The 26,362-nt window shown below is 41.5% G+C and overlaps 1 protein-coding gene and 1 long non-coding RNA gene across 2 annotated transcripts in view; one reads left to right on the top strand and one right to left on the bottom strand.

Moving 5' to 3' along the window:
- Positions 1-26,362, top strand: part of WWTR1 (WW domain containing transcription regulator 1) — a 110,787-nt gene that overhangs the window by 39,712 nt on the left and 44,713 nt on the right. The window contains exon 2 of the mRNA XM_077290845.1: positions 25,895-26,031. Within this exon, the coding sequence (XP_077146960.1) occupies positions 25,895-26,031 (137 nt within the window). The remainder of the gene's footprint in view (positions 1-25,894; positions 26,032-26,362) is intronic.
- Positions 10,188-20,742, bottom strand: LOC143808324 (uncharacterized). The gene is made up of 4 exons (XR_013221922.1): positions 20,541-20,742; positions 20,189-20,276; positions 10,438-10,619; positions 10,188-10,298 (listed from the first exon to the last, which is right to left on the bottom strand). It is a non-coding gene; the product is annotated as an uncharacterized LOC143808324 (long non-coding RNA).

The following is a 26,362-nucleotide window of genomic DNA, read 5'->3' as shown; positions in this document are numbered from 1 at the left end:
TTATTTAATTTTTTGTATTTATTTAATGCCTCATCACTACCTACTTCCTTTAATTCTCTAAATGCTTTCTTTTTGTCACTTATTGTGCCCCTTACAGCTCTATTTAGCCATATTGGTTTCCTCCTATTTCTAGTATGTTTATTCCCATACGGTATATACTGTGCACAGGTCCTATCCAGGATGCTAATAAACGTCTCCCATTTTCTTTGTGTATTTTTATGTCTCAGGATATCGTCCCAGTTAATTGCACCAAGATCATCTCTCATCCTTTGGAAATTTGCCCTCCTGAAGTTTAGTGTCCTTGTCACCCCTCTGCTACACATGTTATTAAAAGATACACGAAAACTTATTATTTTGTGATCACTATTCCCCAAGTGACCCCCAACCCTTATATTTGATATGCGGTCTGGCCTGTTTGTTAATATTAGGTCTAGCAGTGCCCCCCTTCTTGTTGGGTCCTGAACCAGTTGTGAAAGGTAATTGTCTCATAGTTGTCAAAAACCGATTACCTTTTCTGGAACTGCAGGTTTCTGTTCCCCAATCTATTTCAGGGTAGTTGAAGTCCCCCATAATAATGACTTCTCCTTGAGTCGCAGCTTCATCTATTTGCTTTACGAGGATATTCTCCATTGCTTCCATTATTTTTGGAGATTTATAACAAACCTCTATCAGTAATTTATTATTTTTTCCCCCTCCCCTTATCTCCACCCACAGGGACTCTACATTTTCATTAAATTCACCTATATTATCACGCCGGATGGGTTTTATGGAAGATTTTACATACAGACACACCCCTCGCTTATCTGTACGGTCATTTCTGAAAAGGCTATAGCCCTGCAAGTTAACAGCCCAGTCATGGCTCTCACCCAGCCATGTTTCAGATATCCCCACCATGTCATAATTATGCTCCAACAACATTAATTCTAATTCGTCCATTTTGTTGGCGAGGCTTCTGGCATTAGTATACATGCACTTGATGTTCCATGTTCATGTCTGATTTTGATCCAAGTGTCGGATCAAAATCGACAATACAAGTCTATGGGTCCGTGAAAAAAATCAGAACAAATTCAGATGACATATGAGTGTGGTCCAATTTCCACAGACTGATAGAATGGAGAAGGTGGAGAAACTTTTTTTCCCACGTCAGAGAAAAACTCATGCCACTCTGACCAGAATAATCAAACTGTTTCTTTCGGATGTGGAGAAATCGGTCTTGTGCATCTTCCCTAAAAGTGATGCTATGAATAATCCTTTGTTATTCAATAAGGCTTTTCAGATGACTGTGTTTTTTTTGTTTTTTTATGGACTGAATTTCCATCTAAATAATAAAACCGCAGCATGCACTATTCTCTTCTGTACTATGGATGAGACCTACATATTCAAATCTATAGGTATGCAAGAAAGATCAGATGATCCCGTCATCTGTATAGTGCCTGATTTCTATGGATTCATTAGAAATCTTTATAGGAAACTGTATCCGGTCTTGTATATTTTAATTACTTTCTTATGTATAAAAGTAGATGCCACACAGATGACAATATAGATTAAAAAAAGTCCTTTTTTTTCTGCGTGAAAATTGGATGATTTTTGTATACGCTTGTATGAACGTAGCCTTAGAAAGTTTAAATCATGGTACTAAGATGGCTGAACTTGCCAGAAAAGCACAAATGTAAGAAAGCCTAGCTCACATCCTTGTCATGACAGTCACAGCTACAGTCCAGTTGATTCGAAGAACGTGAGTGTGAATTGCTTCTTATTAATGGTCTCACAATTCTGCAGAAAACATGCATTTATCACTATGTGGGTCCACGCCACAACTGCATCAGAGACATACAGCGACCGCCATGTGTGACCCTCCACTCAGGAGATGAGTCCACTTTCTCCTTATATACCAAAAACCTAACCTAGACACATGTTAATATTGGACTCCCTGCAGCTGGGGCAAAGACTGGTTCTTACAAGTAAACTCTGCTTTTTCATGTGTTTTTAATGGCAATGGCCCATTTTTCCCAGCCATTTGCAAACAGTGTCTGTCTGGCAGGATTTCCTGGATACAGCAGACGGTGGAGTCGCTGAGGGCCAGCGTTTTGAACTTCTTGTGATTAGCCCGGTTATGAAGGCTGTTTTGCTTTTTCTTCATGGGATATGACCAGCTTATGCCGAGGATAAACTGCTGTTCAGGAAAGAATCTTCATTATGTCAGAACCAGAAAACACTAGGAAAGACTTAGGTCTGAGAAATAAGAAAATGATATTCTTGTTTTCTTATTTTATCAAAGATCATTTCATCTCACTCATTTTTCACTGGCTTTTAAAGAGGATGTGTCTGGAGACTTCAAAAAACAAACTGCATAGATCATTAAATGCATATCTTAGACTGTATGAGGCTGCTGTACTTACTTTGAAAATCCATGTTAGGAACGTTTTCCGGCTGATATCAAATTGAGCATTTTAACGAGTCCAGCTCACAGAATGATCATCATAATATTTGGATGATACAGTCATTCTGAGATGAATTTTTAAAGTAAGTACATCAGTCTTATCAGATTTAAGAGATGTATTAAATTCTATATGCAGTTTTGTATGGTGAAATCGGGAGACCGATCCTCTTAGTGATATAAATGCTGGAGCCCTGGGTCAATATTAAGTGTTTCAGGATTTGGAAATGAAGTGGTTAACCGTTTCCCAAGGTTTGGGCTTTAAGAATGATTAGTGTTAGTGCTGTGCCAGGACCTGCTTTGCACACATGCATTTGGAGTGCTGGTGCTAATTTTCCACAGAAGGGGACTTGCTCTGTCAGACAGATGAACTCTCCAAGACCTCTTGTATTATCTGCTGGAAACTCTGAGCAGAGGGAGAACTGAGCCTGTCACTGACTTGGAAAAAGCCCCTTCAGAAGTGTCAGGAATCCAACCTGCCAAACACCTAAAACTGAAGAGCAGAGGACCCCCAGTTAACCCTGTCAGGCCTAGATCGCACAAGCTATTAAGTTGTCTTCCTCCTGTAAGAGTGCGAAACAAAGCAGCATCTCAATGTTAGGAACTCGTTCAGGCGTCAGTTTTTCATTCTGCTTTTCATGGTTAGAACTTGTAAGGCCATGTTCACACATTGAGTATTTGGTGATTTTTTACCTCAGTATTTGTAAGCTAAAACTAGGAGTGGGTGATAAATACAGAAGTGGTGACGTGTTTCTATTAAACTTTTCCTCTGATTGTTCCACTTCTGGTTTTGCCTTACAAATAATGAGGTAAAAAACTCACCAAACTCTCAACGTGTGAACGTAGCTTTACAGTCTATGAGGCTGGTCTCACGTCCTTGAATTTTTCCAGCCCAAATCACAGAGATATGTCCAATTTTTGTTCCAAGTCACGGATCAAGCTCGCTAATGCAAGTGTATGGGCCAGGAAAAAATTGGACATCACTCAGATGCCATCCTTGTTCTGTCTCATTTTCCCTGTCTGATAGGGTAGGTTCACACAACCATTTTCTCGACATTAAGGGTATGTGTCCACGTTCAGGATTGCATCAGGATTTGGTCAGGATTTTTCATCAGTATTTGTAAGCCAAAACCAGGAGTTGGTGATAAATGCAAAAGTGGAGCATATGTTTCTATTATACTTTTCCTCTAATTGTTCCTCTCCTGGTTTTGGCTTACAAATACTGATGAAAAATCCTGACCAAATCCTGATGCAATCCTGAACGTGGACACATACCCTAACGGTCCTATTCTGATCAGAGTTTTATCAGAGTGGGATCAGTTTTTTCGGAGATATAGAGAGAAAAAATGTTTTTTCCATTCTGTCAGTCTGTGAAAATTGGACAGAACCCAGATCTCATCAAAAGCGTGGTCTGCTGTTTTCCACGGATCTATAGACTCACTCTCGGATCAAAATCGGACATGTCTCCGATTTATTTCCTCAGGCCACTCGGTCCAAGGAAAAAATCAAACGTACACAGCCCCATAGAATATCATGAAAACCACGGAGGTCACCCGTTTAATATAAACGGCCATGTGCACAAACCCATAGGAAAAGCTGGAAAAACCTCCATCAGTTTTTCTTTTGCATTGAAGAAAGCTGATGGTACTCTGAAGACTGGCATTCTGACCAAACTGATGAAAATCTAATCACGTAGAAGAAAATCAATCCTATTTTGCACACAGGAAAATTTGCTGATGTCTGAATGAGGTCTTAGGCCGGTTTCACACGTCAGTGGCTCCGGTACGTGTAGTGTCAGTTTTCTCACGTACCTGAGACACTGACACACGTAGACACATTAAGATCAATGTGTCTCTGCACATGTCAGCGTGTTTTCACGGACCGTGTGTCCGTTTGAAAAACACGGAGTCAATGGGTCCGTGTAAAACACGTACCGCACACGGATGATGTCCGTGTGCAGTCCGTGTGCCATGCAGGAGACAGCGCTACAGTAAGCGCTGTCCCCCCAGCGTGGTGCTGAAGCCGCCATTCATTTCTTCTCTCCAGCAGCGTTCACTGGAGAGAAGGAATTAAAAATCATTGTTTTTTTATTTTTTTTGTGTTTAAAATAAAGATCCTTGTCACCTCCCCCCTCCCACCCCCTGTGCGCCCGCCCGCTGGAAATAAAATACTCACCCGGCTCCCTCAATGTTTCCTTTCAGCATCGCAGCTCTTCCTGTATGAGCGGTCACGTGGTGCCGCTCATTACAGTGATGAATATGCGGCTCCACCTCCCATAGGGGTAGAAAAGAAAGAAAGTTTTTTGAAGAAAACGGGAGCAGTGATATGGGGCGATAGCTGGGCATAGCAGTTGGGTCAAGGTTGTTTTTTTTGAGGATGGGTGTGATGGTGGCATGTTTGAAGGCAGAGGGGAAGGTACCAGAAGATAGCGACTGTGATTGAGACTAAGCTATAATACAAAGCACAGCCTCTACTAAAAGTGCGGAGTTGTGCTATATAGAGTAGTATATTGCATAAAGCAGTAATACCAGGAATAGCTACTGCCAACAGTATGGAGCTACGCCAGGAAAACCGTGAAGGGTCGCTGCAAACCGGTCTGATCTGCAAAGGTGCTGAGATTTGGATGCTCACTGATATATTGTTGGCTTTATATAAGAATTAGTGATGAGTGAACGTGCTGAGATAAGGTGTCCTAGTCGAGTATTTTCGAGGTACTTGAAAAAAAATGCTCGATTCGCCACGGCTGCATATCTCGTGTCTGTTCGACAGCGGCAACACATGCACGGATTGGCCATGCTCACTTGATGCGATCAATTTCATGAATTTTCTAAAAACAATAATTTTCCAGTGATTTCTGAATATCAGAGCAGAAAACAAAGAGTAATTACAGAACTTGGCCTTGGTGTGCAGCAAATGATTCTGCTCCAAGTTGTATATTTCCGGCTCTAGCAGGCAAAACACCCAGCCATCTACCTCATGTGGAGTGGCCAACACTGAAGCGAGACTCATTTTAGCCATGTGCAAGCTCTCGATGGATACATGGGAAGCCCTCAATCTGGCTGCCTACATGGGGGTTTAGAGGATGAACACATGAGACTGCTTGGCCATGCCCACCTCCAGTGTTTGCTGATCTCATATATATAAATGTACTATATACATTCAAGATTCTTAAAATGTATTTTGTAATGTAGTTTCAGTTTATAACTCAATTAATGTAACTTGGGGAGGGGGGACAATTAAGGCTATGTACATTTGGAGGCTTTTAGCTGAGTTTTCTTTATCAGAAACTGAGCAAAAAGTTTTTGAGGAGTTTTGAGATTTGGAGAAAAATTTGGAAAGTTTCTATTCCAAAAACTCCTCGAACAGCTCTGTGCGCAGATAGCCTTCTTCTGCTCATTACGTCTTAGAGGTAATATAGCTACCAGATTAGAGCGAATATGTTCGGAATCGGTCGCTGAATCTGAATTTGCCATATTCGTGCCATATTGGTACCCTATTCTTGACTCCAATAACATTCGGTAGTGTTCGGCGCCGATCATAATCGGAACCAAATTTTGAAAAATTCGCTCAACTCTAGTAACTACTTGGTCTCTTTAGGTTATGTTCAGAGTTTTTTAAGGCGGTCTTTAGATAATAAGTTTGTCAAGTGGAAATGACTTCAACTCTCTTTTGGGGAGATTTTGTAGGTTTTTTTGTCTCCTGAAGAGATTTAGAAGTGCTTTTGGAGTTTTTGTTTTATTATTCCTGAAGAGTTTTTTTGCAGCTTTCTGATCGGATGGTGTCTTGTTTGGAGCAGATACCATCAGGACATGTTTAGAAAAAGATTACATGAATTTTCTATTGTTCCCACAGGTTGTTTTCAAAACCTGGAAAGGAAAAAAACACTCCCATCACTAAACATATGAACAGCAAAGTGAGTTTACCACAGACATGAATTCGAAGAGTCTTTCAAGTCTTTTGTAAGCAATTTTTTAGGCCTTTTATAATAAAAAAAATCTCCATGTGAACATAGCTTTAATGGTGACTTTATTAGCTCACATCTCTGCTAATGAGGTACAGACATTAGCAGTCTGTTTTGAGGGAAGGAACACAATATGAATTGTCTATTTCAGTTTCTGCCCCTTTGTTCTTACTTCTTGGGCCCTGTCCAGATCTTAAATGTTAAATTACCAATAGAAATCAAAGGGGGTTTTGTTTCCCAATGTGTCATTGGTTACAGTGTTAAGTCAGGAGCATTCTGTATACTAACAATGAACTCAGTCAATAGATTTCTTTAACTAGCTCTTATCTGGAGATCTGCAAGAAGCCGGTTATTTACTGCCCACACCATTCTCTTCTCTGTGTGCAGAGTGATCTGGAAGGGATAGCTTTAAAAAGTGAACTCCAGTGTGCTGGGTTGTGATGAACAGCAGAACTTAAGTTTCGGAAAGAAATGTTCATTAAACTTTTAACTCTTTCCAAATCACTTGGATGAGAGAGTGCACAATACAAAGCCACAAAACACAATTACATTAGCAAGCCAGCCAACTGTAAGTATACAGACTGGATAGGTTCCTCCGTGCTTCTCTTCTAGATGTTTCCCGGGTGAGGCCTTCTTAAATTATAGGCACAGATATAAATTTAGTTTTAAAAAATTGCATTTTTTGTCCCATAAAAAGTAATTAAAGAACTAATTTTATTGTTCGTCCAGAATTGCTCTTCACAATCCTTGAAATACTGATTGTCAACCCATATGGCCACTGTTATGGCACCACTCACCGAGAGTCACAAATGGTGAAATGTTAAAAATCACAACTCTGAAATTTTAGGGTCATGTAGAGTGAATATATGAAGATATATTGTTGCCACATCATATGTGTTCATTACTAGCTATACTGAAATGTGCCTGGTGATTCTCTAGGAGTTCAGAATCGCTTTGAAGAGGATAAATCCGTTTCTAAAGTTGGAAAGGAAAGTCTGACAGCTGCACTCGGAGACGGGTGCAAGGTTCCCTCCAGTTGTTTTCAAGGGTACAGTGAGGAGCCACCCAGAGTGCTTTGCAACAGCTGTAAATGTGTGATGAAGGAAGAAGTGTATAAAGTGTGCCAACAAAGTATTTTAGGAGCAGTCTAAGAATAGACCCAAACAAGCAGACCTGCTGGAATCTTCACCTCCATGCTGGGACAGGCCACACAGTGTGGAGGTTATTCGGGGGTTCTTCGTGTAGAAGCACAGTTCACTAATGTTATTTATTGTCTTGCTCAGAAGAACACGGGGAAATGTTACAAGACAGTCCACATAATGATGTGAGCGCATATGATGGGAACTGTGCATTCAAATGATACACTTGGCTATGTATTTAGGTATAATATCATTTATGGTAGGCACTACATACTTTACATTTGATATTTCACCCCAATTCCAGAAGAAGTTGGGACACTGTAAAATGTAAGGAAAATAAGAACGGAATGATTTGGAAATTTTGTATTACCACATTTTATCCACAATAGAACACAGATCAGAAATTGAACATTAGATATTTTTTCCATTTAAAAATTGATGGTACAAACAACACATCTCAAAAAAGTTGGTGCAGGGCCATGCCTACTGTTGAGTTGAATCACTTCTCCTTTTTACAATAGTCTGGGAAGTGAGGAGACCAATTGCTAGAGTTTTTGGGAGAAGAATGTTTTGTCTGCCTTAGGATTCTAGCAACTCAAAAGTCCTGGGTCCTCTTTGCCGAATTTCTCATTTCATAATGTGCTTAATGTTTTCTCATGGTAAGAGGATTACCTTTAGGCGGCCAGTTCATCCTCTGAACTCTTCCTCCTCGAAGCCATGCTGTTGTGATGGATACATCGTGTGGTTTTGCAATATCTTGCTGAAATATGCAAGGCCTTCACTGAAATAGACATTATCTGGATGGGATCATATATTGTTCTAAAACCTCTATATAATGCTCAGTATTGAAAATGCCATTCATCATGTGTAAGCTGCACATATTATAGGCCCTAATGCAATCTCATACCATCAGAGTTGCAGGATTTTGTACTTTGCACTGATAACAAGCTGGATGGTTGCTCTCCTCTTGAGTCTGTGGGTCATGGCATCCATGGTTTCCATAAAGAATTTCACATTTTGATTCATTTCAATACAGAACAGTTTTTCACTTTTTGCCTCGGTCCATTTTCAATGTGCTTTGGCTCAGAGAAGATTGCAGCATTTCTGGATTGTGTTTCTTCTTGACATGATAGACCTTTCACCTGGATCTGTGGATTGCACTGCAAACGTTGATTCACAATGATTTCTGGAAGTACTCTTAAACCTAAGCTGTCATTTGCCTGTTTATAATGCAGGGTTGTCTGAGGGCCCATAGATCACAAGCACCCAATATTGACCTTTGCCCTTGGTCCGAGCACACATTTCTCCAGAATCTCTGAATCTTTAGATGATATTATGTACAGTAGATGGAGGAATATTCAAAGTCTTTGCAATTTTACAATGATTAATATTTTTTCTGAAATTGTTCTACAATTTTTTCACACATTTGTTCACAGCATGGTGAACCTCTGACCATCTGCAGGGTGGGCCATTTATATTGATACACCTAAATAAAATGGGAATGGTTGGTAATATCAACTTCCTGTTTGTGGCACATTAGTATATGGGAGGGGGGAAACGTTTCAAGATGGGTGGTGACCATGGCGGCCATTTTGAAGTTGGCCATTTTGGATCCAACTTTATTTTTTCCAATGGGAAGAGGGTCATGTGACACATCACACTTATTGAGAATTTCACAAGAAAAACAGTGGTGTGCTTGGTTTTAACGTAACTTTATTCTTTCATGAGTTATTTGCAAGTTTATGACCACTTATAAAATGTGTTCAAAGTGCTGTCCATTGTGTTGGATTGTCAATGCAACCCTCTTCTCCATCTCTTGACACACTGATAGCAACACCGCAGAAGAAATGGTAGCACAGGCTTCCAGTATCCGTTGTTTCAGATGCTGCACATCTCGTATCGTATGGCAATTGTCTATGCTGTGAAGATACGAGAGGTGCAGCATCTGAAACAACGGACACTGGAAGCCTGTGCCAGCCTATTATTATTATTAGGTATTATTATTATTAGGCTCACACTTTTTATTCTGTACATAATACTTTTCAGCAGTCTTATTATCATCACAGACAGGATTATAAAAACAAGTAACTCTTCTACATACAATGGATAGGACTGAATTAACCATTCACAATAGATGATCACAGCTCATCTCTTACCCCATCCTTTACAATAATTTTTGCCCAGATCAGCGCATACTTAGAAAATACTTCTAAGCAAATCATTTTTTTCAAAGTAAGTTTATTATTGGTTATGTCCATGTGTCTGCTGGACAGTATGAGTCTAATAGTTATCAGGCTTAGTAGCCACTGTGAAAATTAAATTGCAATTGATTTTCAATTCCTTAGGTCTGGGCTCTGGCTGTGCCATTCCAAAACTGTTATCTTCTTCTGGTGAAACCATTCTTTTGTTGGTTTGGAGTTGTGCTTGGGGACATTGTTATGCTGAAAGGTGAAATTCATCTTCAGCTGTATTAGCAGAAGCTTGAAAGATTTGGTGCAAAAAATGGAATGATATTTGAAACTGTTCAGAATTTTGCCCACCTTGACTAAAGCCTCAGTACCAGTTAGCAATAATCCGCTCCAAAGCATAATGCTGCCTCCACCATGATTCACTGTGGTGTGGTGTGTGTATGGTGTTCTTATGTTGAAATGCAGTGTCTTTGCACCAAACATAACTTTTGAAATTATGGTCAAAAGGTTTACCTTTGTACTCATCAGATCATAATATGTTTTCCTACATCCTTTTTCCAGGCTTGATGTACCTGTAGAAAAACAAAAAGCCATGCTTGAATGTTTCTCTTTGTAAGAAAAGGCTTTCATCTTGCTACTCTACCCCAAGAAGTGAGGCGTATGAAAATACGGTCATATTTTTGTCACATGCAGTACATGACCAACACTTACCAGAAATTTCTGCAGCTCCTTTAATGTTGCTGTAGCCTCTTGGCAGCCTCCCAGACCAGTTATATTTTTGTCGCTTCATCAGTTTTTTTTGAGACGTCAGGTTTTGGTAATGTCATTGTTGTGCCAAACTTAAGTAACTTCTTGATGATCATTCTCACAGTGTTCCATGTTATATCTAATTCCTTGGAAAAAAATTGTACACTTCAGACTGATAACTTTCAACCCAGTACTGTATTGTAAGCTGTATACGGACCATAGCTTGCTGTAAAATGCAACTTAACTTAGCTAAACTTTCATATGAGTTAATCAGAATCACTTCAAATTATGTTTAATTCTAAATAGATTTACAGATTATGGGTGACATTAAAGATGGAAAAAGTTCTGAAATTATTCTTCTTGGTGTGATTTTTTTTTTTACCTGACAAACGCGAGGTGTGAACAGAGGTGTGAAGACTTTTTATATCCACTGTAATAATATAATAATAATAATTTTTTATTTATATAGCGCCAACATATTCCGCAGCGCTTTACAACTTAACTGTATATGAATTCTTGGTCGAAAAGACTGGAAAAAGAATCAGTAGTGACCTCTCAGCCTTTGTGTTGTAAATACAGTGATTTCTATTTCTCTGTAAATGTTAAAACATAAAATTCTTGGTACAAATTTTTACATTTCTTTGAAAGAGTCACTTGTGTGTAACAACTTGTTTTCTCCAAGTATAAGCTTCTACATACTCTGTCATCTGCTGTCATCGGAAAGTTGGAGGTTATAGTTACTGTCTATAGAGGTCAATTAGAGTAAACAAATATCTAAACAATCCAGACCTCAGCCTACAGTACATAGAATACAAACTTGATAGGTCAGTGGACATGTTCAAAGGCAAACCATCATAACCAGTATGTGACATTTTAAGAGAGCAAAGTCAAATATCACCAAAAACATCTACAAATAGGCTTAACCAGCTTTCATTCTTCATTCGGAAAAAAATCTTGCCCGACTCTCCCAAACACAGAAGCGATCACACTGCCGAGAACTCTACGAGAGAGCCACTGCCTGACATCTCTGGTGGTGGAATATCTCTTAGAGAACAAAAGGATCAGCAGTCCAAAATCGGCCATGCTTTAGATCCTTTTCTAACCCGATACTCTTTGTTAGGGGCTTCCTACACATTATACTGTCAGCTGAACCCATTGATATCGGCACTAGCCTAGTGTATGGGGGGTGCCTTAAGAATGAGCATACTCGTATGTTAGAATATGCAAATTGCCTCTTCAGAGAGGAAGAGGACTAGAACTCTAGAGCTATTTAAATAGGTGACACTAGAGTTCTAGGCCTCTTCCTCTTTGAGGAGGCAAATTGCATATTTAATTTCTCAGAGGAGCATGCACGGCATATAAGTCTCCTCACTGTGACATGCTAGGCCTGCCTTGTCACTCTCCACAAGGAAAAATATGACCCCTTAGACCCCATATGTTAGAAGGCATAGGAAGCCATCATCCTGTCAAAGCCTTTAACTGTATGGCAAGCCTTAAGAGGAAAGATATACATGAGAATACATTTGGTTCTAGATAAAATGTGGTCATTTACATTGAATCTTACATAATCTTAATCAGCTCTCGTGTGCTGCAGTTGTATCATGCTCAAAACGGCAATTTTCTGTAAATGTTCTGATTGCTCTCACCATCACCCTACATCGGAAAGATTACTATGCTTTCACTTGACCAGTAATTTTAGCTTATTGCCAATTTTCTTCAAAGGCCACCCTAAACTGGATGGCATGCTTAGAACAGACTTGTTATTGATGTCACTCCAGTTGAAGCATTGCTGGATGAAGGGAAGTGTTGTGTGAGCAGGAAGTCAGAACGTTCCTGTGCCGAGTCCAGCCTGGAGTCCACATGGATTTACCATTGGCAATAAGTACACCTCTCATGGGTTCTTTTTCTATGGAAGCTCTTGTTTTTGTTATTTTGTGCTATACATGGACAGATGTAGGATCGTGCACCGCACGAGACATAATGTCATTGTAAATCAAAGGCTCGCTTTCTATTGGAGTTTCTGGAAATGCTCTCCCTTTAGTTACGTAATTGAAAGATTTATTCATCACAATCATTTGTATTTTTTCTGCTGATGCTCTGATGAAATTTAGCTTTGATCTAGTTTTACAGTTATGGTATTAAGAAGATGAAAGACGTTTCTGATTTAAAAAAAAAAAAAAGCAAAAAATATATCTTTAAAAGCCATGTTAAAGTGTTGTTCTCATCTTTTCCACAGGCACTACTGATTAGAAAAGCACAGTGGCACTTAGACTGGTCAGATCTAAGGCAGGGTGGTCGGTAACCTAAGCAATGAGCTGTACAGAATGAAAAATCACTCCGTTATTATAGGGCATTTGTTACTCATCTGACAGCAGTATGATGTAGGGGCAGAGACGCCTACTCCAGTGAATTATGCCTTAGTGGGTTGCTAGTTTTGATAAAATCACAGTTTTCCCTGCTACAGGTCCACCAGTTCTCCTAATGTATAACCCCGCCCACACCACTGATTGGTAGCTTTCTGTGTACACTGTGCATAGGCAGAAAGCTGCCATTCAGTGGTAGAGGCGGGGTTATACAGAGCTCATGAATATGTATGGAGGACTGCATGGCAGCAGGCTTACTAGTCCTCTAGTGATAGCATCCTGCTCAAAAGACTGTGATTGTATCAAAACTAAAGCAGACAGCCCAGTAAGTGACACATTGCTGGAACCAGGCCTCCACATTATGCTGCTCTCAGATTAGATTGCAAAAACATGGTGACAGATTCCCTTTAAGAATTTAGAGGATTTTTAATAAGAGGTAAATTACAATATTTCTGGGGGGTTTACAAGTAATTTGCAATTTATACAATTTATCTTGAGACATCCACTTTAAGAACTTCCAAATTAATAGAGGGAAGCTCCCCCAATCATCTACAAGCAGAATGGAGAGTGACTACACAGAGTCCCTGCTGAACACAACCTATCTGTGTAGTACATTGGTCTGTTTATATGGTGCTCTAGGGAAACTTCCCCACAATTTACACATAAACCCTGGAGATCGCCTGTGTGTGGCTGCAAGACAACTAGTGGCAGCAGGCGAGTTATTGCTAAGCCCAACCCCCTTGCCTAAGGGTGGTACTTCCGCTGAAAATGGTGCTGACCAGTCGGAGATTAACCCCTGTGTTCTCCACAAGATTTCTACAAGACTGGATCCCATATCTGTTGTGAATTTGGATTCTGGGCTCCCCCGGTGGCCGCTTGTGGAATTGGACTTGTCATCCTCTTTCCTGTTTCACCTGGTTCCATCAGTAGTGGGTGTCGCTATTTAAGCTCATTTCTCTGGTGGTTTCTTGCCGGTCAACAATGTTATCTGATGCCTCTCAGTGCTTGTTCCTGCTTCTGACAACTACTAGATAAGTTGGACTTTTGTCCATGTTTCGTTTGCCTATTTGTTCCAGTTCACAGCTGAAGTTTTGTTACTGTGTCTGGAAAGCTCTCGTTGATCAGGGATTGCTACTCTGGTGTTATGAGTTAATGCCAGAGTTTAAGGTAATCTCTGGATGGTGTTTTGTTAGTGTTTTTCTGCTGACCATGAAAGTATACTATCTGTCTTCTGCTATCTAGTAAGCGGACCTCAAATTTGCTAAGACTATTTTCCTGCTGCGTTTGTTGTTTCATCTGAACTCACCGTCATTATATGTGGGGGGCTACTGTCTTCTTTGGAATATTTCTCTAGAGGTGAGCCAGGTCTTATATTTCCCTCTGCTAGCTATTTAGGTCTTAGGCCAGAGCTGGGCATCTAGCAATAAATAGGAAATGCTACCTGGCTATTTCTAGTTGCGCGGCAGGCTTAGTTCATGGTCAGTATAGTTCCATCTTCCGAGAGCTTGTCCCTCTATAGGCTTGCTATGATCTCTGCTTGCAGAGATCATGACAGTCTACTGTCTTCTTTGGAATATTTCTCTAGAGGTGAGCCAGGTCTTATATTTCCCTCTGCTAGCTATTTAGGTCTTAGGCCAGAGCTGGGCATCTAGCAATAAATAGGAAATGCTACCTGGCTATTTCTAGTTGCGCGGCAGGCTTAGTTCATGGTCAGTATAGTTCCATCTTCCGAGAGCTTGTCCCTCTATAGGCTTGCTATGATCTCTGCTTGCAGAGATCATGACAGTTTGACCGGCCAATAAAGTGTTAAAGACCCAGGTTGAGAAAGGAGAGTTATAAGAAGTCTGCTGGAATTTTTTTTTTTTTTTTTTTTTTCCCTCCAGTTTGCCTTGCTGCAGTCTTTTTTCTCTCTCTCCTCCTCATCTCTGTATGGCTCTGTGTGCACCTGACAATAATGGATCTTCAGAGTGTAACTGCGGGTTTGAATAATCTCATCACGAAAGTACAAAATTTACAAGATTTTGTGGTACATGCTCCAGTATCTGAGCCGAGAATTCCTTTGCCGGAGTTCTTCACAGGGAATAGAGCTAGCTTCCAGAATTTCCGAAATAATTGTAAGCTTTATTTGTCCCTGAAGTCTCGTTCAGCTGGAGACCCTGCTCAGCAGGTTAGGATTGTGATTTCCTTGCTCAGGGGTGACCCTCAAGATTGGGCCTTCTCATTGCCAGCAGGGGATCCTGCGTTGCGCGATGTGGATGCGTTTTTTCTGGCCTTGGGCTTGCTTTATGAGGAACCTCATTTGGAACTTCAGGCAGAAAAAACTTTGATGGCACTATCTCAGGGGCAAGACGAAGCTGAGGTTTACTGCCAAAAATTCCGTAAATGGTCTGTGCTTACTCAGTGGAATGAGTGCGCCTTGGCGGCAACTTTCAGAGAAGGTCTCTCTGATGCCGTTAAGGATGTTATGGTGGGGTTCCCTGTGCCTGCAGGTCTGAATGAGTCCATGACAATGGCTATTCAGATTGATAGGCGTTTGCGGGAGCGCAAACCGGTGCACCATCTGGCGGTGTCTATGGAAAAGACGCCAGAAAGTATGCAGTGTGATAGAATTCTGTCCAGGAGCGAGCGACAGAATTTTAGACGGAAGAATGGATTGTGCTTCTATTGTGGGGATTCTACTCATGTTATATCAGCATGCTCTAGGCGTACAAAGAAGCTTGATAAGTCTGTTTCCATTGGCACCATTCAGTCTAAGTTTATTTTGTCTGTAACCCTGATTTGCTCTTTGTCATCCATTGCCACGGACGCCTATGTTGACTCTGGCGCCGCTCTGAGTCTTATGGATTGGTCCTTTGCCAATCGTTGTGGTTTTGATTTAGAGCCTTTGGAGACTCTTATTCCTCTGAAGGGGATTGACTCCACCCCATTGGCTAATAATAAACCACAATACTGGACACAAGTAACCATGCGTATCAATCCGGATCACCAGGAGATTATTCGTTTCCTGGTGCTGTATAATTTACATGACGATTTGGTACTGGGATTGCCATGGTTGCAGTCTCACAATCCAGTCTTGGACTGGAGAGCAATGTCTGTGTTGAGCTGGGGATGTAAGGGTATTCATGGGGACTAATCAGACCCTGGAGACATATCTGAGGTGTTTTGTCTCTGCTGACCAGGATGATTGGGTTGCTTTTTTGCCATTGGCAGAGTTCGCCCTCAATAATCGGGCCAGCTCTTCCACCTTGGTGTCCCCGTTTTTCTGTAATTCGGGGTTTCACCCTCGATTTTCCTCCGGTCAGGTGGAATCCTCGGATTGTCCTGGAGTGGATGCGGTGGTGGAGAGATTGCATCACATCTGGGGGCAGGTTATGGACAATTTGAAGTTGTCCCAGGAGAAGACTCAGCGTTTTGCCAACCGTCATCGTCGTGTTGGTTCTCGGCTTTGTGTTGGAGATTTGGTCTGGTTGTCTTCTCGTTTTGTCCCTATGAGGGTCTCTTCTCCTAAGTTTAAACCTCGGTTCATCGGCCCTTATAGAATATTGGAGATTCTTAATCCTGTTTCTTTCCGTTTGGACCTCCCTGCGTCCTTTTCCATTCATAACGTTTTTCATCGGTCGTTATTGCGCAGGTATGAGGTGCCTGTTGTACCTTCAGTTGAGCCTCCTGCTCCGGTGTTGGTTGAGGGTGAGTTGGAGTACGTTGTGGAGAAAATTTTGGACTCTCGTGTTTCCAGACGGAGACTCCAGTATCTGGTCAACTGGAAGGGTTACGGCCAGGAGGATAATTCTTGGGTCAATGCATCTGATGTTCATGCTTCTGATCTTGTTCGTGCCTTCCATAGGGCTCATCCTGGTCGCCCTGGTGGATCTGGTGAGGGTTCGGTGCCCCCTCCTTGAGGGGGGGGTACTGTTGTGAATTTGGATTCTGGGCTCCCCCGGTGGCCGCTTGTGGAATTGGACTTGTCATCCTCTTTCCTGTTTCACCTGGTTCCATCAGTAGTGGGTGTCGCTATTTAAGCTCATTTCTCTGGTGGTTTCTTGCCGGTCAACAATGTTATCTGATGCCTCTCAGTGCTTGTTCCTGCTTCTGACAACTACTAGATAAGTTGGACTTTTGTCCATGTTTCGTTTGCCTATTTGTTCCAGTTCACAGCTGAAGTTTTGTTACTGTGTCTGGAAAGCTCTCGTTGATCAGGGATTGCTACTCTGGTGTTATGAGTTAATGCCAGAGTTTAAGGTAATCTCTGGATGGTGTTTTGTTAGTGTTTTTCTGCTGACCATGAAAGTATACTATCTGTCTTCTGCTATCTAGTAAGCGGACCTCAAATTTGCTAAGACTATTTTCCTGCTGCGTTTGTTGTTTCATCTGAACTCACCGTCATTATATGTGGGGGGCTACTGTCTTCTTTGGAATATTTCTCTAGAGGTGAGCCAGGTCTTATATTTCCCTCTGCTAGCTATTTAGGTCTTAGGCCAGAGCTGGGCATCTAGCAATAAATAGGAAATGCTACCTGGCTATTTCTAGTTGCGCGGCAGGCTTAGTTCATGGTCAGTATAGTTCCATCTTCCGAGAGCTTGTCCCTCTATAGGCTTGCTATGATCTCTGCTTGCAGAGATCATGACACATATCCATCAGAATAACATTGGCCGCACCCGCATTATTGACAGGTTCTATAGTCTAACGTGCATGGGGTCACCGGCCAAATGCTGCTCGGGGTGATGTCAGTCGGACATGTCCAGTTTCTGACTGTTAGTGGCATTGTTCTAGTGATAAGCTGATCTATTACCCGGCAGCTTTCTTATAGATGGAGTAAACAGGCTCCTGTTTATGGGACAGTCTGCTAAGGTGGCTGATTGTTTAGCCGACAGCCATCTCATTTTCATGGGGACCTTGACTGTTTCATTATCATAGAGATGACGTCTAGGTCTAGCGTTCCTTCAGTATTGTCACTTTTCACACTGTGCTGATTATCCATTTTTCCCACCCAGGTTTCTGTATCTTGTGATAATAACACTAGACTAGATCAATACAATAGGGACCTGGGTGGCCAGAAGTCAGGACCGGGTGGAGCAGCTCAGGTCTATACAGGCTTTATTTTAGTCATTTGATTTACATGTTTGTCGGCGACAATTCAAGTTACTGACACTTTGTGCAGTTGTTTGTGACTTCACCTTTCAGATTGGCCACTACCACTATTCTGATGTTGTAATATAAAAAAAAAATTGAAGAACTGTAATACTTTTATCCTGTAATTTATTCAAAGGGGAATTGTTTAAAGTAAGGTCTCCATACACATGAGATAAGTGCCTACACCCTCATACAAATTCCAAAAGGGGAAAAATATCTCTGCCAGACACCAAAACATATTTGGCCAGATATCTGTTGGTACTTCTCCTCTTGAGCACTGGACCTTCTGTCTGTGACCAGCTCTAGGTCCTGTATGCAGACACTGGGGAGAACAGAACAATTGGGCATGGTGAAATTTAACATGCCTACTGTTCTTTTTCCTATTATCTGCCAATCTGGCAAGTTGGTACACCGCCACACAATCAATTGGCGGATTTAGGCAACACTCATTTAATCTTTTCACACCAAATTTTGCTTCCATATTTAGAAAAACTGAAGTATGTTAAATTCTTCATCTCCATTATTTAGATATACTGTATTTTTCGGACTATAAGACGCACTTTTCCCCAAAAAAAATTGTGAGGAAAATGGGAGGTGCATCTTATAGTTCGAATGCAGGCTTACCGGCAGTGGTGTGGCGGCGGCAGAGGTCTGGGGATGATGAGGCATGGTAAGCGGTATGGCGTGAGCAGGGTCCCTTCCACAGGTGAGGTGATGCCGTGGCCCGGTATCCAAGGAGAGCAGCAGAGCCGGGTGAATCACAGCTTTCTCGGTGGCGGCGGCCATCTTCCTGAGGTTGCGCGTGCGCAGATTGAGTTCTCTGCTTCCCAGGGCTTCAGGAAAATGGCCGCGGGAGGCCACTTTCCTGAAGCCGAGTTCGCAGATTGAGATCTCAGCTTCAGGAAAATGGCCTCCGCGATCTCCATCTGCGCACATGCGATCTCCATCTGTGCACGCGCGGCCTCCCACGGCCATTTTCCTGAAGCCCTGGGAAGCAGAGCACTCAATCTGGGCACACGCAGCCTCAGGAAAATGGCCGCCACCACCGAGAAACCGGTGATTAACACAGCTCTGCTGGTCGCCATGGATACCGGGCCGCGGCGTCACCTAACCTGAGGAGGTGACCGCACGTCTGCCGCCGCTACAACACTGCCGCAATCCCCCCCATGGACACCAGGCCGTGGCGTCGCCACCTAAGCAGGAAGGGACCCTGCTCAGGTGCATGCCGTACCGCCCACCGCGCCTCAGCATCACCACACCTATGCCGACACCATGCCTCCTGTGACCCTGCTCTGCCACCGCCTGCCCTCAGGTAAGATACCTTAAATTCAGACAATAAAACGGAGCCCCATCTCATAAAAAATCTTTTTTTCTGCAAGTTTCACCCCAAACTTGGGGTGTGTCTTATGGTCCGGTGCATCTTATAGTAAAAAAAAATACGGTACTTATGTAAAATATGCGTTTAATATATGCAAATATAAAGCATTATGGTTACGTAATGCACCCATTGATTGTAATGAGTAGAAATATCATACTCATCATCGTCTATCACCGTAAACATGTTCTTTGGAGGATAAAGAAGCACAGTGGATGACAATATTTGGCCTTTAAAGAAAATGGGACATTTGGACATAAAGGTGGTCAAGTATTCTCTTTTGGACTACGTTGGTCCATTACGGTCAATGGATACACAGAAAAACATTTGAAAAACAATATATTGAGTAGATTTGAGTCCATTACATTGGTTTTTTTTCTGTCCACAGTTTTCCACATTTTATACAGCTCAAAAACAAGAAGCAGCCTGTTTCTCTAAAGAAATGGGAGGTATCAGTGCCATAACGCCCACCACCAGATCAACTTTAAGAAGACAGGTTCCTTAAGAGAGCTGTACAGTGGACTTATAAAATTGTTTATTGTAGCAGTCGGACATACTTAAATGATACATGATCACTTTATAAAAATAGAAATAATAGCTTCTATCCATGGATCTTATTATCTAAGGCTCATTAGGCTCATGGCACATGTGGCCTCCTTGGATGTCTCCATTATAACGTTCTCCACAGTTGCTCCAGTCTTCACATGGCCATCTGTGCTGTGAAGAACCCTGCCCATAATTAACTATAAATAGTTACAAAGGATTAATCCCGTCACACTGCACATGTTGTCCACTTCAAGAAATATATATATAAGTAATAAGTAAAAAAGTAAATTATTTTACTTACTAATTTACTTCTTATATATTATACCAGGTGCTCCAGTAGTAAGTAGTTATCGTCTCAGGTCCAGGGTTTGGAAATTCCACTTCTGGTCCTGTGCACAACACAAGAGAAAACTTAGTGTGTCAGCACATGTTGAGCGCTGTGTATGAATGACTGATCATTTCAGTAGCCGGCCACCTTCTTTGTCTGTGCCACGGTTGACGAAATGAAGGAGAGCTGACGATTGCGAGGTTGGCTGGCTTATTGAATTGAGCAGTCAGCCAGCCCCCTTCTAAAATAGCATTGATCCTATACTGACACAGGAAACCAGCTGCATAATCCAGGAGTGGAGGGGATCACAAGGTAGATAACTTACTTTTTAGTGGTTAGCACTGCAGTCTTGCAGCGCTGGGGTCCTGGGTTCAAATCCCACCAAGGACAACATCTGCAAGGAGTTTGTATGTTCTCCCCGTGTTTGCGTGGGTTTCCTCCGGGTTCTCCGGTTTCCTCCCACATTCCAAAGACATACTGATAGGGAATTTAGGTTGTGAGCCCCATCGAGGACAGCGAAGATAATGTGTGCAACCTGTAAAGCGCTGAGGAATATGTTGGCACTATATAAATACAGAGATTATTATTATTATGCAATTTTACATAATTTATGTTTTACTGAACAACACTTTTAAAACAATATTTTTCTTTGATTCTATTTTGGCTTCAGCTACAGAAATGTTCTATAGTCCTCTGCATCCTACCCTGTAAATATTCCATGGTGGAAACTTTATATTCTGTCTGTGTTGCGTCTCACCTCCTTGTGTCTTATGTTGCACAAACCAGATTGTAGGTTTCATCGTAATCGACATCATCATTCTATTTACAGCAGTATAAGTAGGTCACCGGTGAGGAGTTACTGGTTCTTCTTGACACTCCAGATTGGGAACAGTTGAGCCTCTCACAAATGCGCTAATGTGACTTGAACTGTTGAGAGATATACGCTACGTCCCAGATGCACAAATATAGAATAGAGCGTAAAAATAACAAAATAAGGGCTTGTTCAAGCAGGAGGCCATGCTTTACCTATAATTACTGTGTAAGGTGCAGGCTGACTGTTACAAGGTAGCTGATTATATCCCTTTAGTTTTCTTTCTCTGTGTTCACTGCTGTTCAGTGAGCAAAATCCATCATAAATTAAAGGGTTCGTCTCATCTAATTAAATGGGTAATATTGCAAAGCGCTTATAAAAACAAGCAACTTTGCAATTTACTTCTTATTAAAAATTCTCTCTGTTCTCCAGAACAGATTGCATTTTAATTCTGTAGTGTATTGCTTATGGCCTAGGTTACTGGCCACTTCAAAGGTAGCCGGTTTCCTAGGCAATATGGGTGCTTGCAAGCTGTTATCGATGCGGCTTACATGCTCTGCTCTGAAATTGGCTGGATCGCTCTTCCATTGCTGACTCTGCCAAGAGCACACCGCCCCACCGGCAAACAGGAAGCCGAAACGCAGTGGAGCGGTGCACTACTGAAGATAAGAACTTGAGACAGACCCTCTAAAGAGAACTTATTAGCTCCAAAAACACTATTTCACCACAGATATGGGATTAAATTGCAGGTATATGGCATTAAAATCCTTACTGGAGCCGCAGCTACAGGGAGAAAATGAAGTTAAATCCTCCCTGTAGCCAGGAGGGTGGTTACATTCACACTCGCTATGCGTGCCTTGTGTGTATGCAGAGCTTGCTGCTGTCAATCAAATTGCCGGGGAGTGATTATGGTGCGGTCACTGTATGCTGAGCAGTGACTGTAACCGCTCCCTGCACCGCCCCTATGATTGGAAGGGAGCGGCCACACGGAAGATGTAAGTTTGTTTTCTGTCGGTAGCCGCATCACCGCAAGGCGGCCAGACAGGATTGTTTTGGAACACAACAGGTTCTTTTTAACTCTGTCCTACAGAGTAACCAGTGAAATTGTATTGTGTTGTGTTGTGTTGGGCTGTGAAATGAGACATATGCCGAGGTGATGAGGCCTCATAGTAAAGGTTATGGTGCTAGTAAACCATGCCATACACCTAACCAACTACTAACCACATCGCTCAAGGTGCCGGCTACTGCTTGTTCTGTCTCGAATATTACATAAGCCCTTGAGTGAAAATTGGAGCTCGGTGAGAATAACAGTCCTAAGAGAATTTTGACACAATGATGGATACTCTCAAAAGCTTTATTAAACACCATATTATTCCTACAATGAATGACTTAAATGGTCCCTTGTTTCAACTAACTGTGTATAAATCAATAGTACAAGTAACTATAGGAAAGTTTGTAATATATTTTATCAGCAAAATATGCTACTTTCTCCACTTATGATCCACGTCATAGGGGGAGGCCCCATGACTCCTGAACACATCATTCACTCTGAAATACAGCTAAAATCTGTCTTTCTACAGACAAGAATAACAGCAGCTCACTATGATCAGATGCAGATGCCTATTGAAGTCTATGAAGGAGAAGGAGTGAGGCAGAGTGAGATGGGGAGACCCAAAGATCACGTTGCTACTTTCTATTGTGTCTGTCACACCCCAGTACTGGATGCACAGTCCACTGCTCAGTACAGCTTTATAACGTTCTATATGGCTGATGATTCTTATGGTCTGCCACTGATACTTGGTAGACCTAGAATCCCTTATGAATCAGTGTATTTTGTAGAGAAAACCTCATATCAGTTGGTTCCCAACTACTAGCTCAGAGAAAACAGGAAATTAGAGCTATCACCTGAAAAGGAGAAAACTGATGAAAATGTAAGGTGTAATTTATAATAGTGTTGTTCCTCTTATATACACACAACACCGTGTTCCAAAAACTCACGTCGTCTTTTAATATGATGTTTGTGTCTTGTTTCCTGGTTCTGACTTGTCTGTATTCAAACAATGATCAGAGGAGATGTCCTTGGGCTGGGTGGTCCCTGTAATCCTGCCAACTTTAGATATTTACACAGAGAGTAACCAAGAAAAGACTCCAGATCAGTAGAGTGTCACAATCACCATTCCAGCTGGTATCTTCCTCGTATGTGGGGTAATAGTAATGTTATCTTTTGTTTTCCTTTTTCTGTTTTGTTTGTGTTAGAGGCTCAGTCAGGTCATGTTGTGTCTCTGAAGGACTATGTATGTGGGTTATTTACACAGGAAAAAAAAGAGACCAAATTCAGTGCAATCTGATAAATTCAAATTGTTTACTTTTCACAAATTTGCACAAATTTTGTGTTTTTAAACTGCATCAATAATAATTTCCTAGCACTCCTATTCTCAAAATTGGATGCTATTGCTCATGGAAACAGGTACCAGAATTGGATTCTGCCGCTGTGGCTGTGGAGAACCCTGTAGCTTTCCTGCGCTATTACCTGATACATTGAGCAATTACAATGATGTAAATATATTTGCCAGTTTAGTATAATCAGTTCCCTAAGTTAGTTTTACCAAAGTAGATCCTTCCTTTTAATGACCATAGTGAATACTCGGGACTGGGTCTCATGGTGCAGTCTCTTTTTTGTTAATAGTTTACTTGGCTGAACCCGGATTGTTATTGCACTTCCTCCTGCCTGATTCATTATCTTTCGTTCTCACTGGCAGAATAGCCGGTTTTTCTCCATGTCCTAGAGGTGCGGGCAGGCTGGGTAGAGTTTCCGTCTTTTCATCGGGCAACATTTGCAGCTGTTAGGTAACCTCCTGCTAGACTAGGTGTGTTTATGGATCTGCAAAGCTCAGCACAAGATGAACAGGCTTTAACATGTCTTGTCGCCCAACAGTCACATCTGATCTATTGCGCCAGAGACATTGATAAGACATACGGAAACTTGACTTCACCTCTTTGCACACTTTCACAGTGTACTTTGGCCAAATGACAATATTAGCAATTAAACTAACAAATGTTGACACAGGATATTTTCTGTTTAATCTGATTAATAACGCAGACTGAGATGAGGAATGAGATTACTTAACTCCATGTTCAGACTGGAGATACGCATTGACATATCCACTGTCATAGGGATGGTACGCGCTACTGTTATTGACTTTGAGTATTGAAGGATCTTTACAGATGTAAAAATCCAAGTTTCTGATGATTTTGTCCGACTTCTGCAGAATCTTTTGTACTATTCAGCCCCATAATACTCAGGCAGTGACAGATTAGTGATGTAGTAGCATTATATATACACCCATGATTAGATGATGCAGCCTCTTACGTGAGGTGGTCAATCAGTGTCTTAAGGGAACACCAACTTGTCTCACCTTTCTAAAAATCACAGTCAATATTCTGTAGAATTCGGGTAAAGCCAACGAGCCGCCAAAGGGGCTTCTAACGCAACAATAGTCTCTCTAATCCTGTTATAATAATCAGATTTTTCTAAAAGTACATTTAGGAGAACCTCTAATTTTACCATCCACCTCAGATCTAGCCTTAGTTACAAAGCGTAAGTGCGAGGCTGTACTTACTGACAGTGTGTACAGGACATAGTGAAGGTACAGGATCCATCTCTGTAAACGTTAATGTGTAATGGTTTGGATTGCACACATCTCAGAAAGGGAAATGGCACAGTATATAATCCAGTCATTATTTCTGGTGCTCCACAGAATGACACATCGCTTACTCAACTGCAGCATTAGTAGATTTCTCCACTCCTGCCGGAGCTTCTGCTGGATGAAGTGGGTGTCTCAGCAGGATCCTGGCACATTGCAGGCTGTCAGTCAGTAAAGTGCAGTAAATGAGTCAAACCTTCATAAGTTTGAGTTTTCTGACATATCCTTCCCCAAGTTACCCAGAGGGTGGTCATGCTTTGATGTGACTGAGTCACCAGATCAGCTCTATCCTCCCAGTGACAAAGCCCCTATCTTGGCACCAGTGGCATTACTTTGAGTGTCTGACTCTAAGCTACTGTTATCTGTAATTGCAACATGTTTGCATAACAAAAGAGTCGGACTTTTCATGTCTACATTGCTTTCTGTTTCCTGGGGCTGCCTATACAGAGAAATAGTGATTTATCATTAAATAAAAGCTGCCGCTTCACAAGAGACAAGAGTTTACTCCAATGCAACATAGAACAAATCCTACATTCAAGCGATCTTTAGGCTAAGTTCACACTAGGCGTTTTTTGCAGCGTTTTTTATCTACAGCAAAAACTTTGTGATTGAGAGGAAAGAAGCTGCGGCAAAAACGCAAGTTTTGCTGCGTTTTTTTGCGGCATTTTTGGTGCGTATTTTAAATCCTTTTATTATTAGTAAATTCAATGGGTGAAAAACGCTGAAAGAAGTGACATTCTCTTTGTCCAAAAAACATGCAAAGCACAAAATACCGATGACAAAAATACCAAGGTGTGTGCATGAGATTTCTGAAATCTCATAGACCTAGCTGGTACTGAAAAACACAGCTGAAAATTAGCATAAAAAGCTTCAAAAATGCCCGGTGTGAACATAGCCTTAAGGCCATGATAAGTTGGCCAAATGTTGGGTCAGTGTGCTGTCCATGATAACCTGTGTGCCTCTGCACGCCTGAGATTTTTCACACAAACCCGTGGTTGGTGTGAAAATAATTGCAGCCTGCATTAGGCTGGTCCATTTTACGTTTTCCTAGACTAGTGCTTGTATGCGCAGGCAGAATTTTTTTTTTAAGTATTTTTATTATTTATTTTCCAACCAGTTATTTGTTCAGTATTAACATATTAATTTCTTTCTATTTTCTTACAGTCACATGGAGAAAATTACAACATGGCAAGACCCCCGCAAGACCATGACACAGCCAATGCCTCATATGAACCACCATCCTGTTACCACTTCTACCCCGATAAGTCAGAGATCTCTGGCAATGTCTCAGCCCAACCTAGGTATGTTTTCCTGCCATTGTACCGTGCTAGCCAGTAGATAGACCATTATTAACATTCGGGCGTCCTCAGTGGTTGACACCTTCTAATGGCTGATGGGCATCACATGTATCAACCTCTGAAATGGTAACCAATGCCCAGAATGTATCCAGCCTCCACGGACTATGGCTATTATGAGCAGTCAGCAATATGAGCTCAGATATAACATTTTCCAAAGCTTGTGACTTTTCTACTCCAGAAAAGTGACATAAAATGTTTCATAAATTATATTTTATAATTATATAGCTCCTTTTTTTATCAGAACTTCAAAACTGGCTTTGTTGCTCATAGCAAC

This window comes from Ranitomeya variabilis, chromosome 2, assembly GCF_051348905.1.
Source record: "Ranitomeya variabilis isolate aRanVar5 chromosome 2, aRanVar5.hap1, whole genome shotgun sequence".
Lineage (NCBI taxonomy): Eukaryota > Metazoa > Chordata > Amphibia > Anura > Dendrobatidae > Ranitomeya > Ranitomeya variabilis.
The sequence above is the reverse complement of the archived record's forward strand: the minus strand, read 5'-3'. Positions and strand labels throughout refer to the sequence as shown.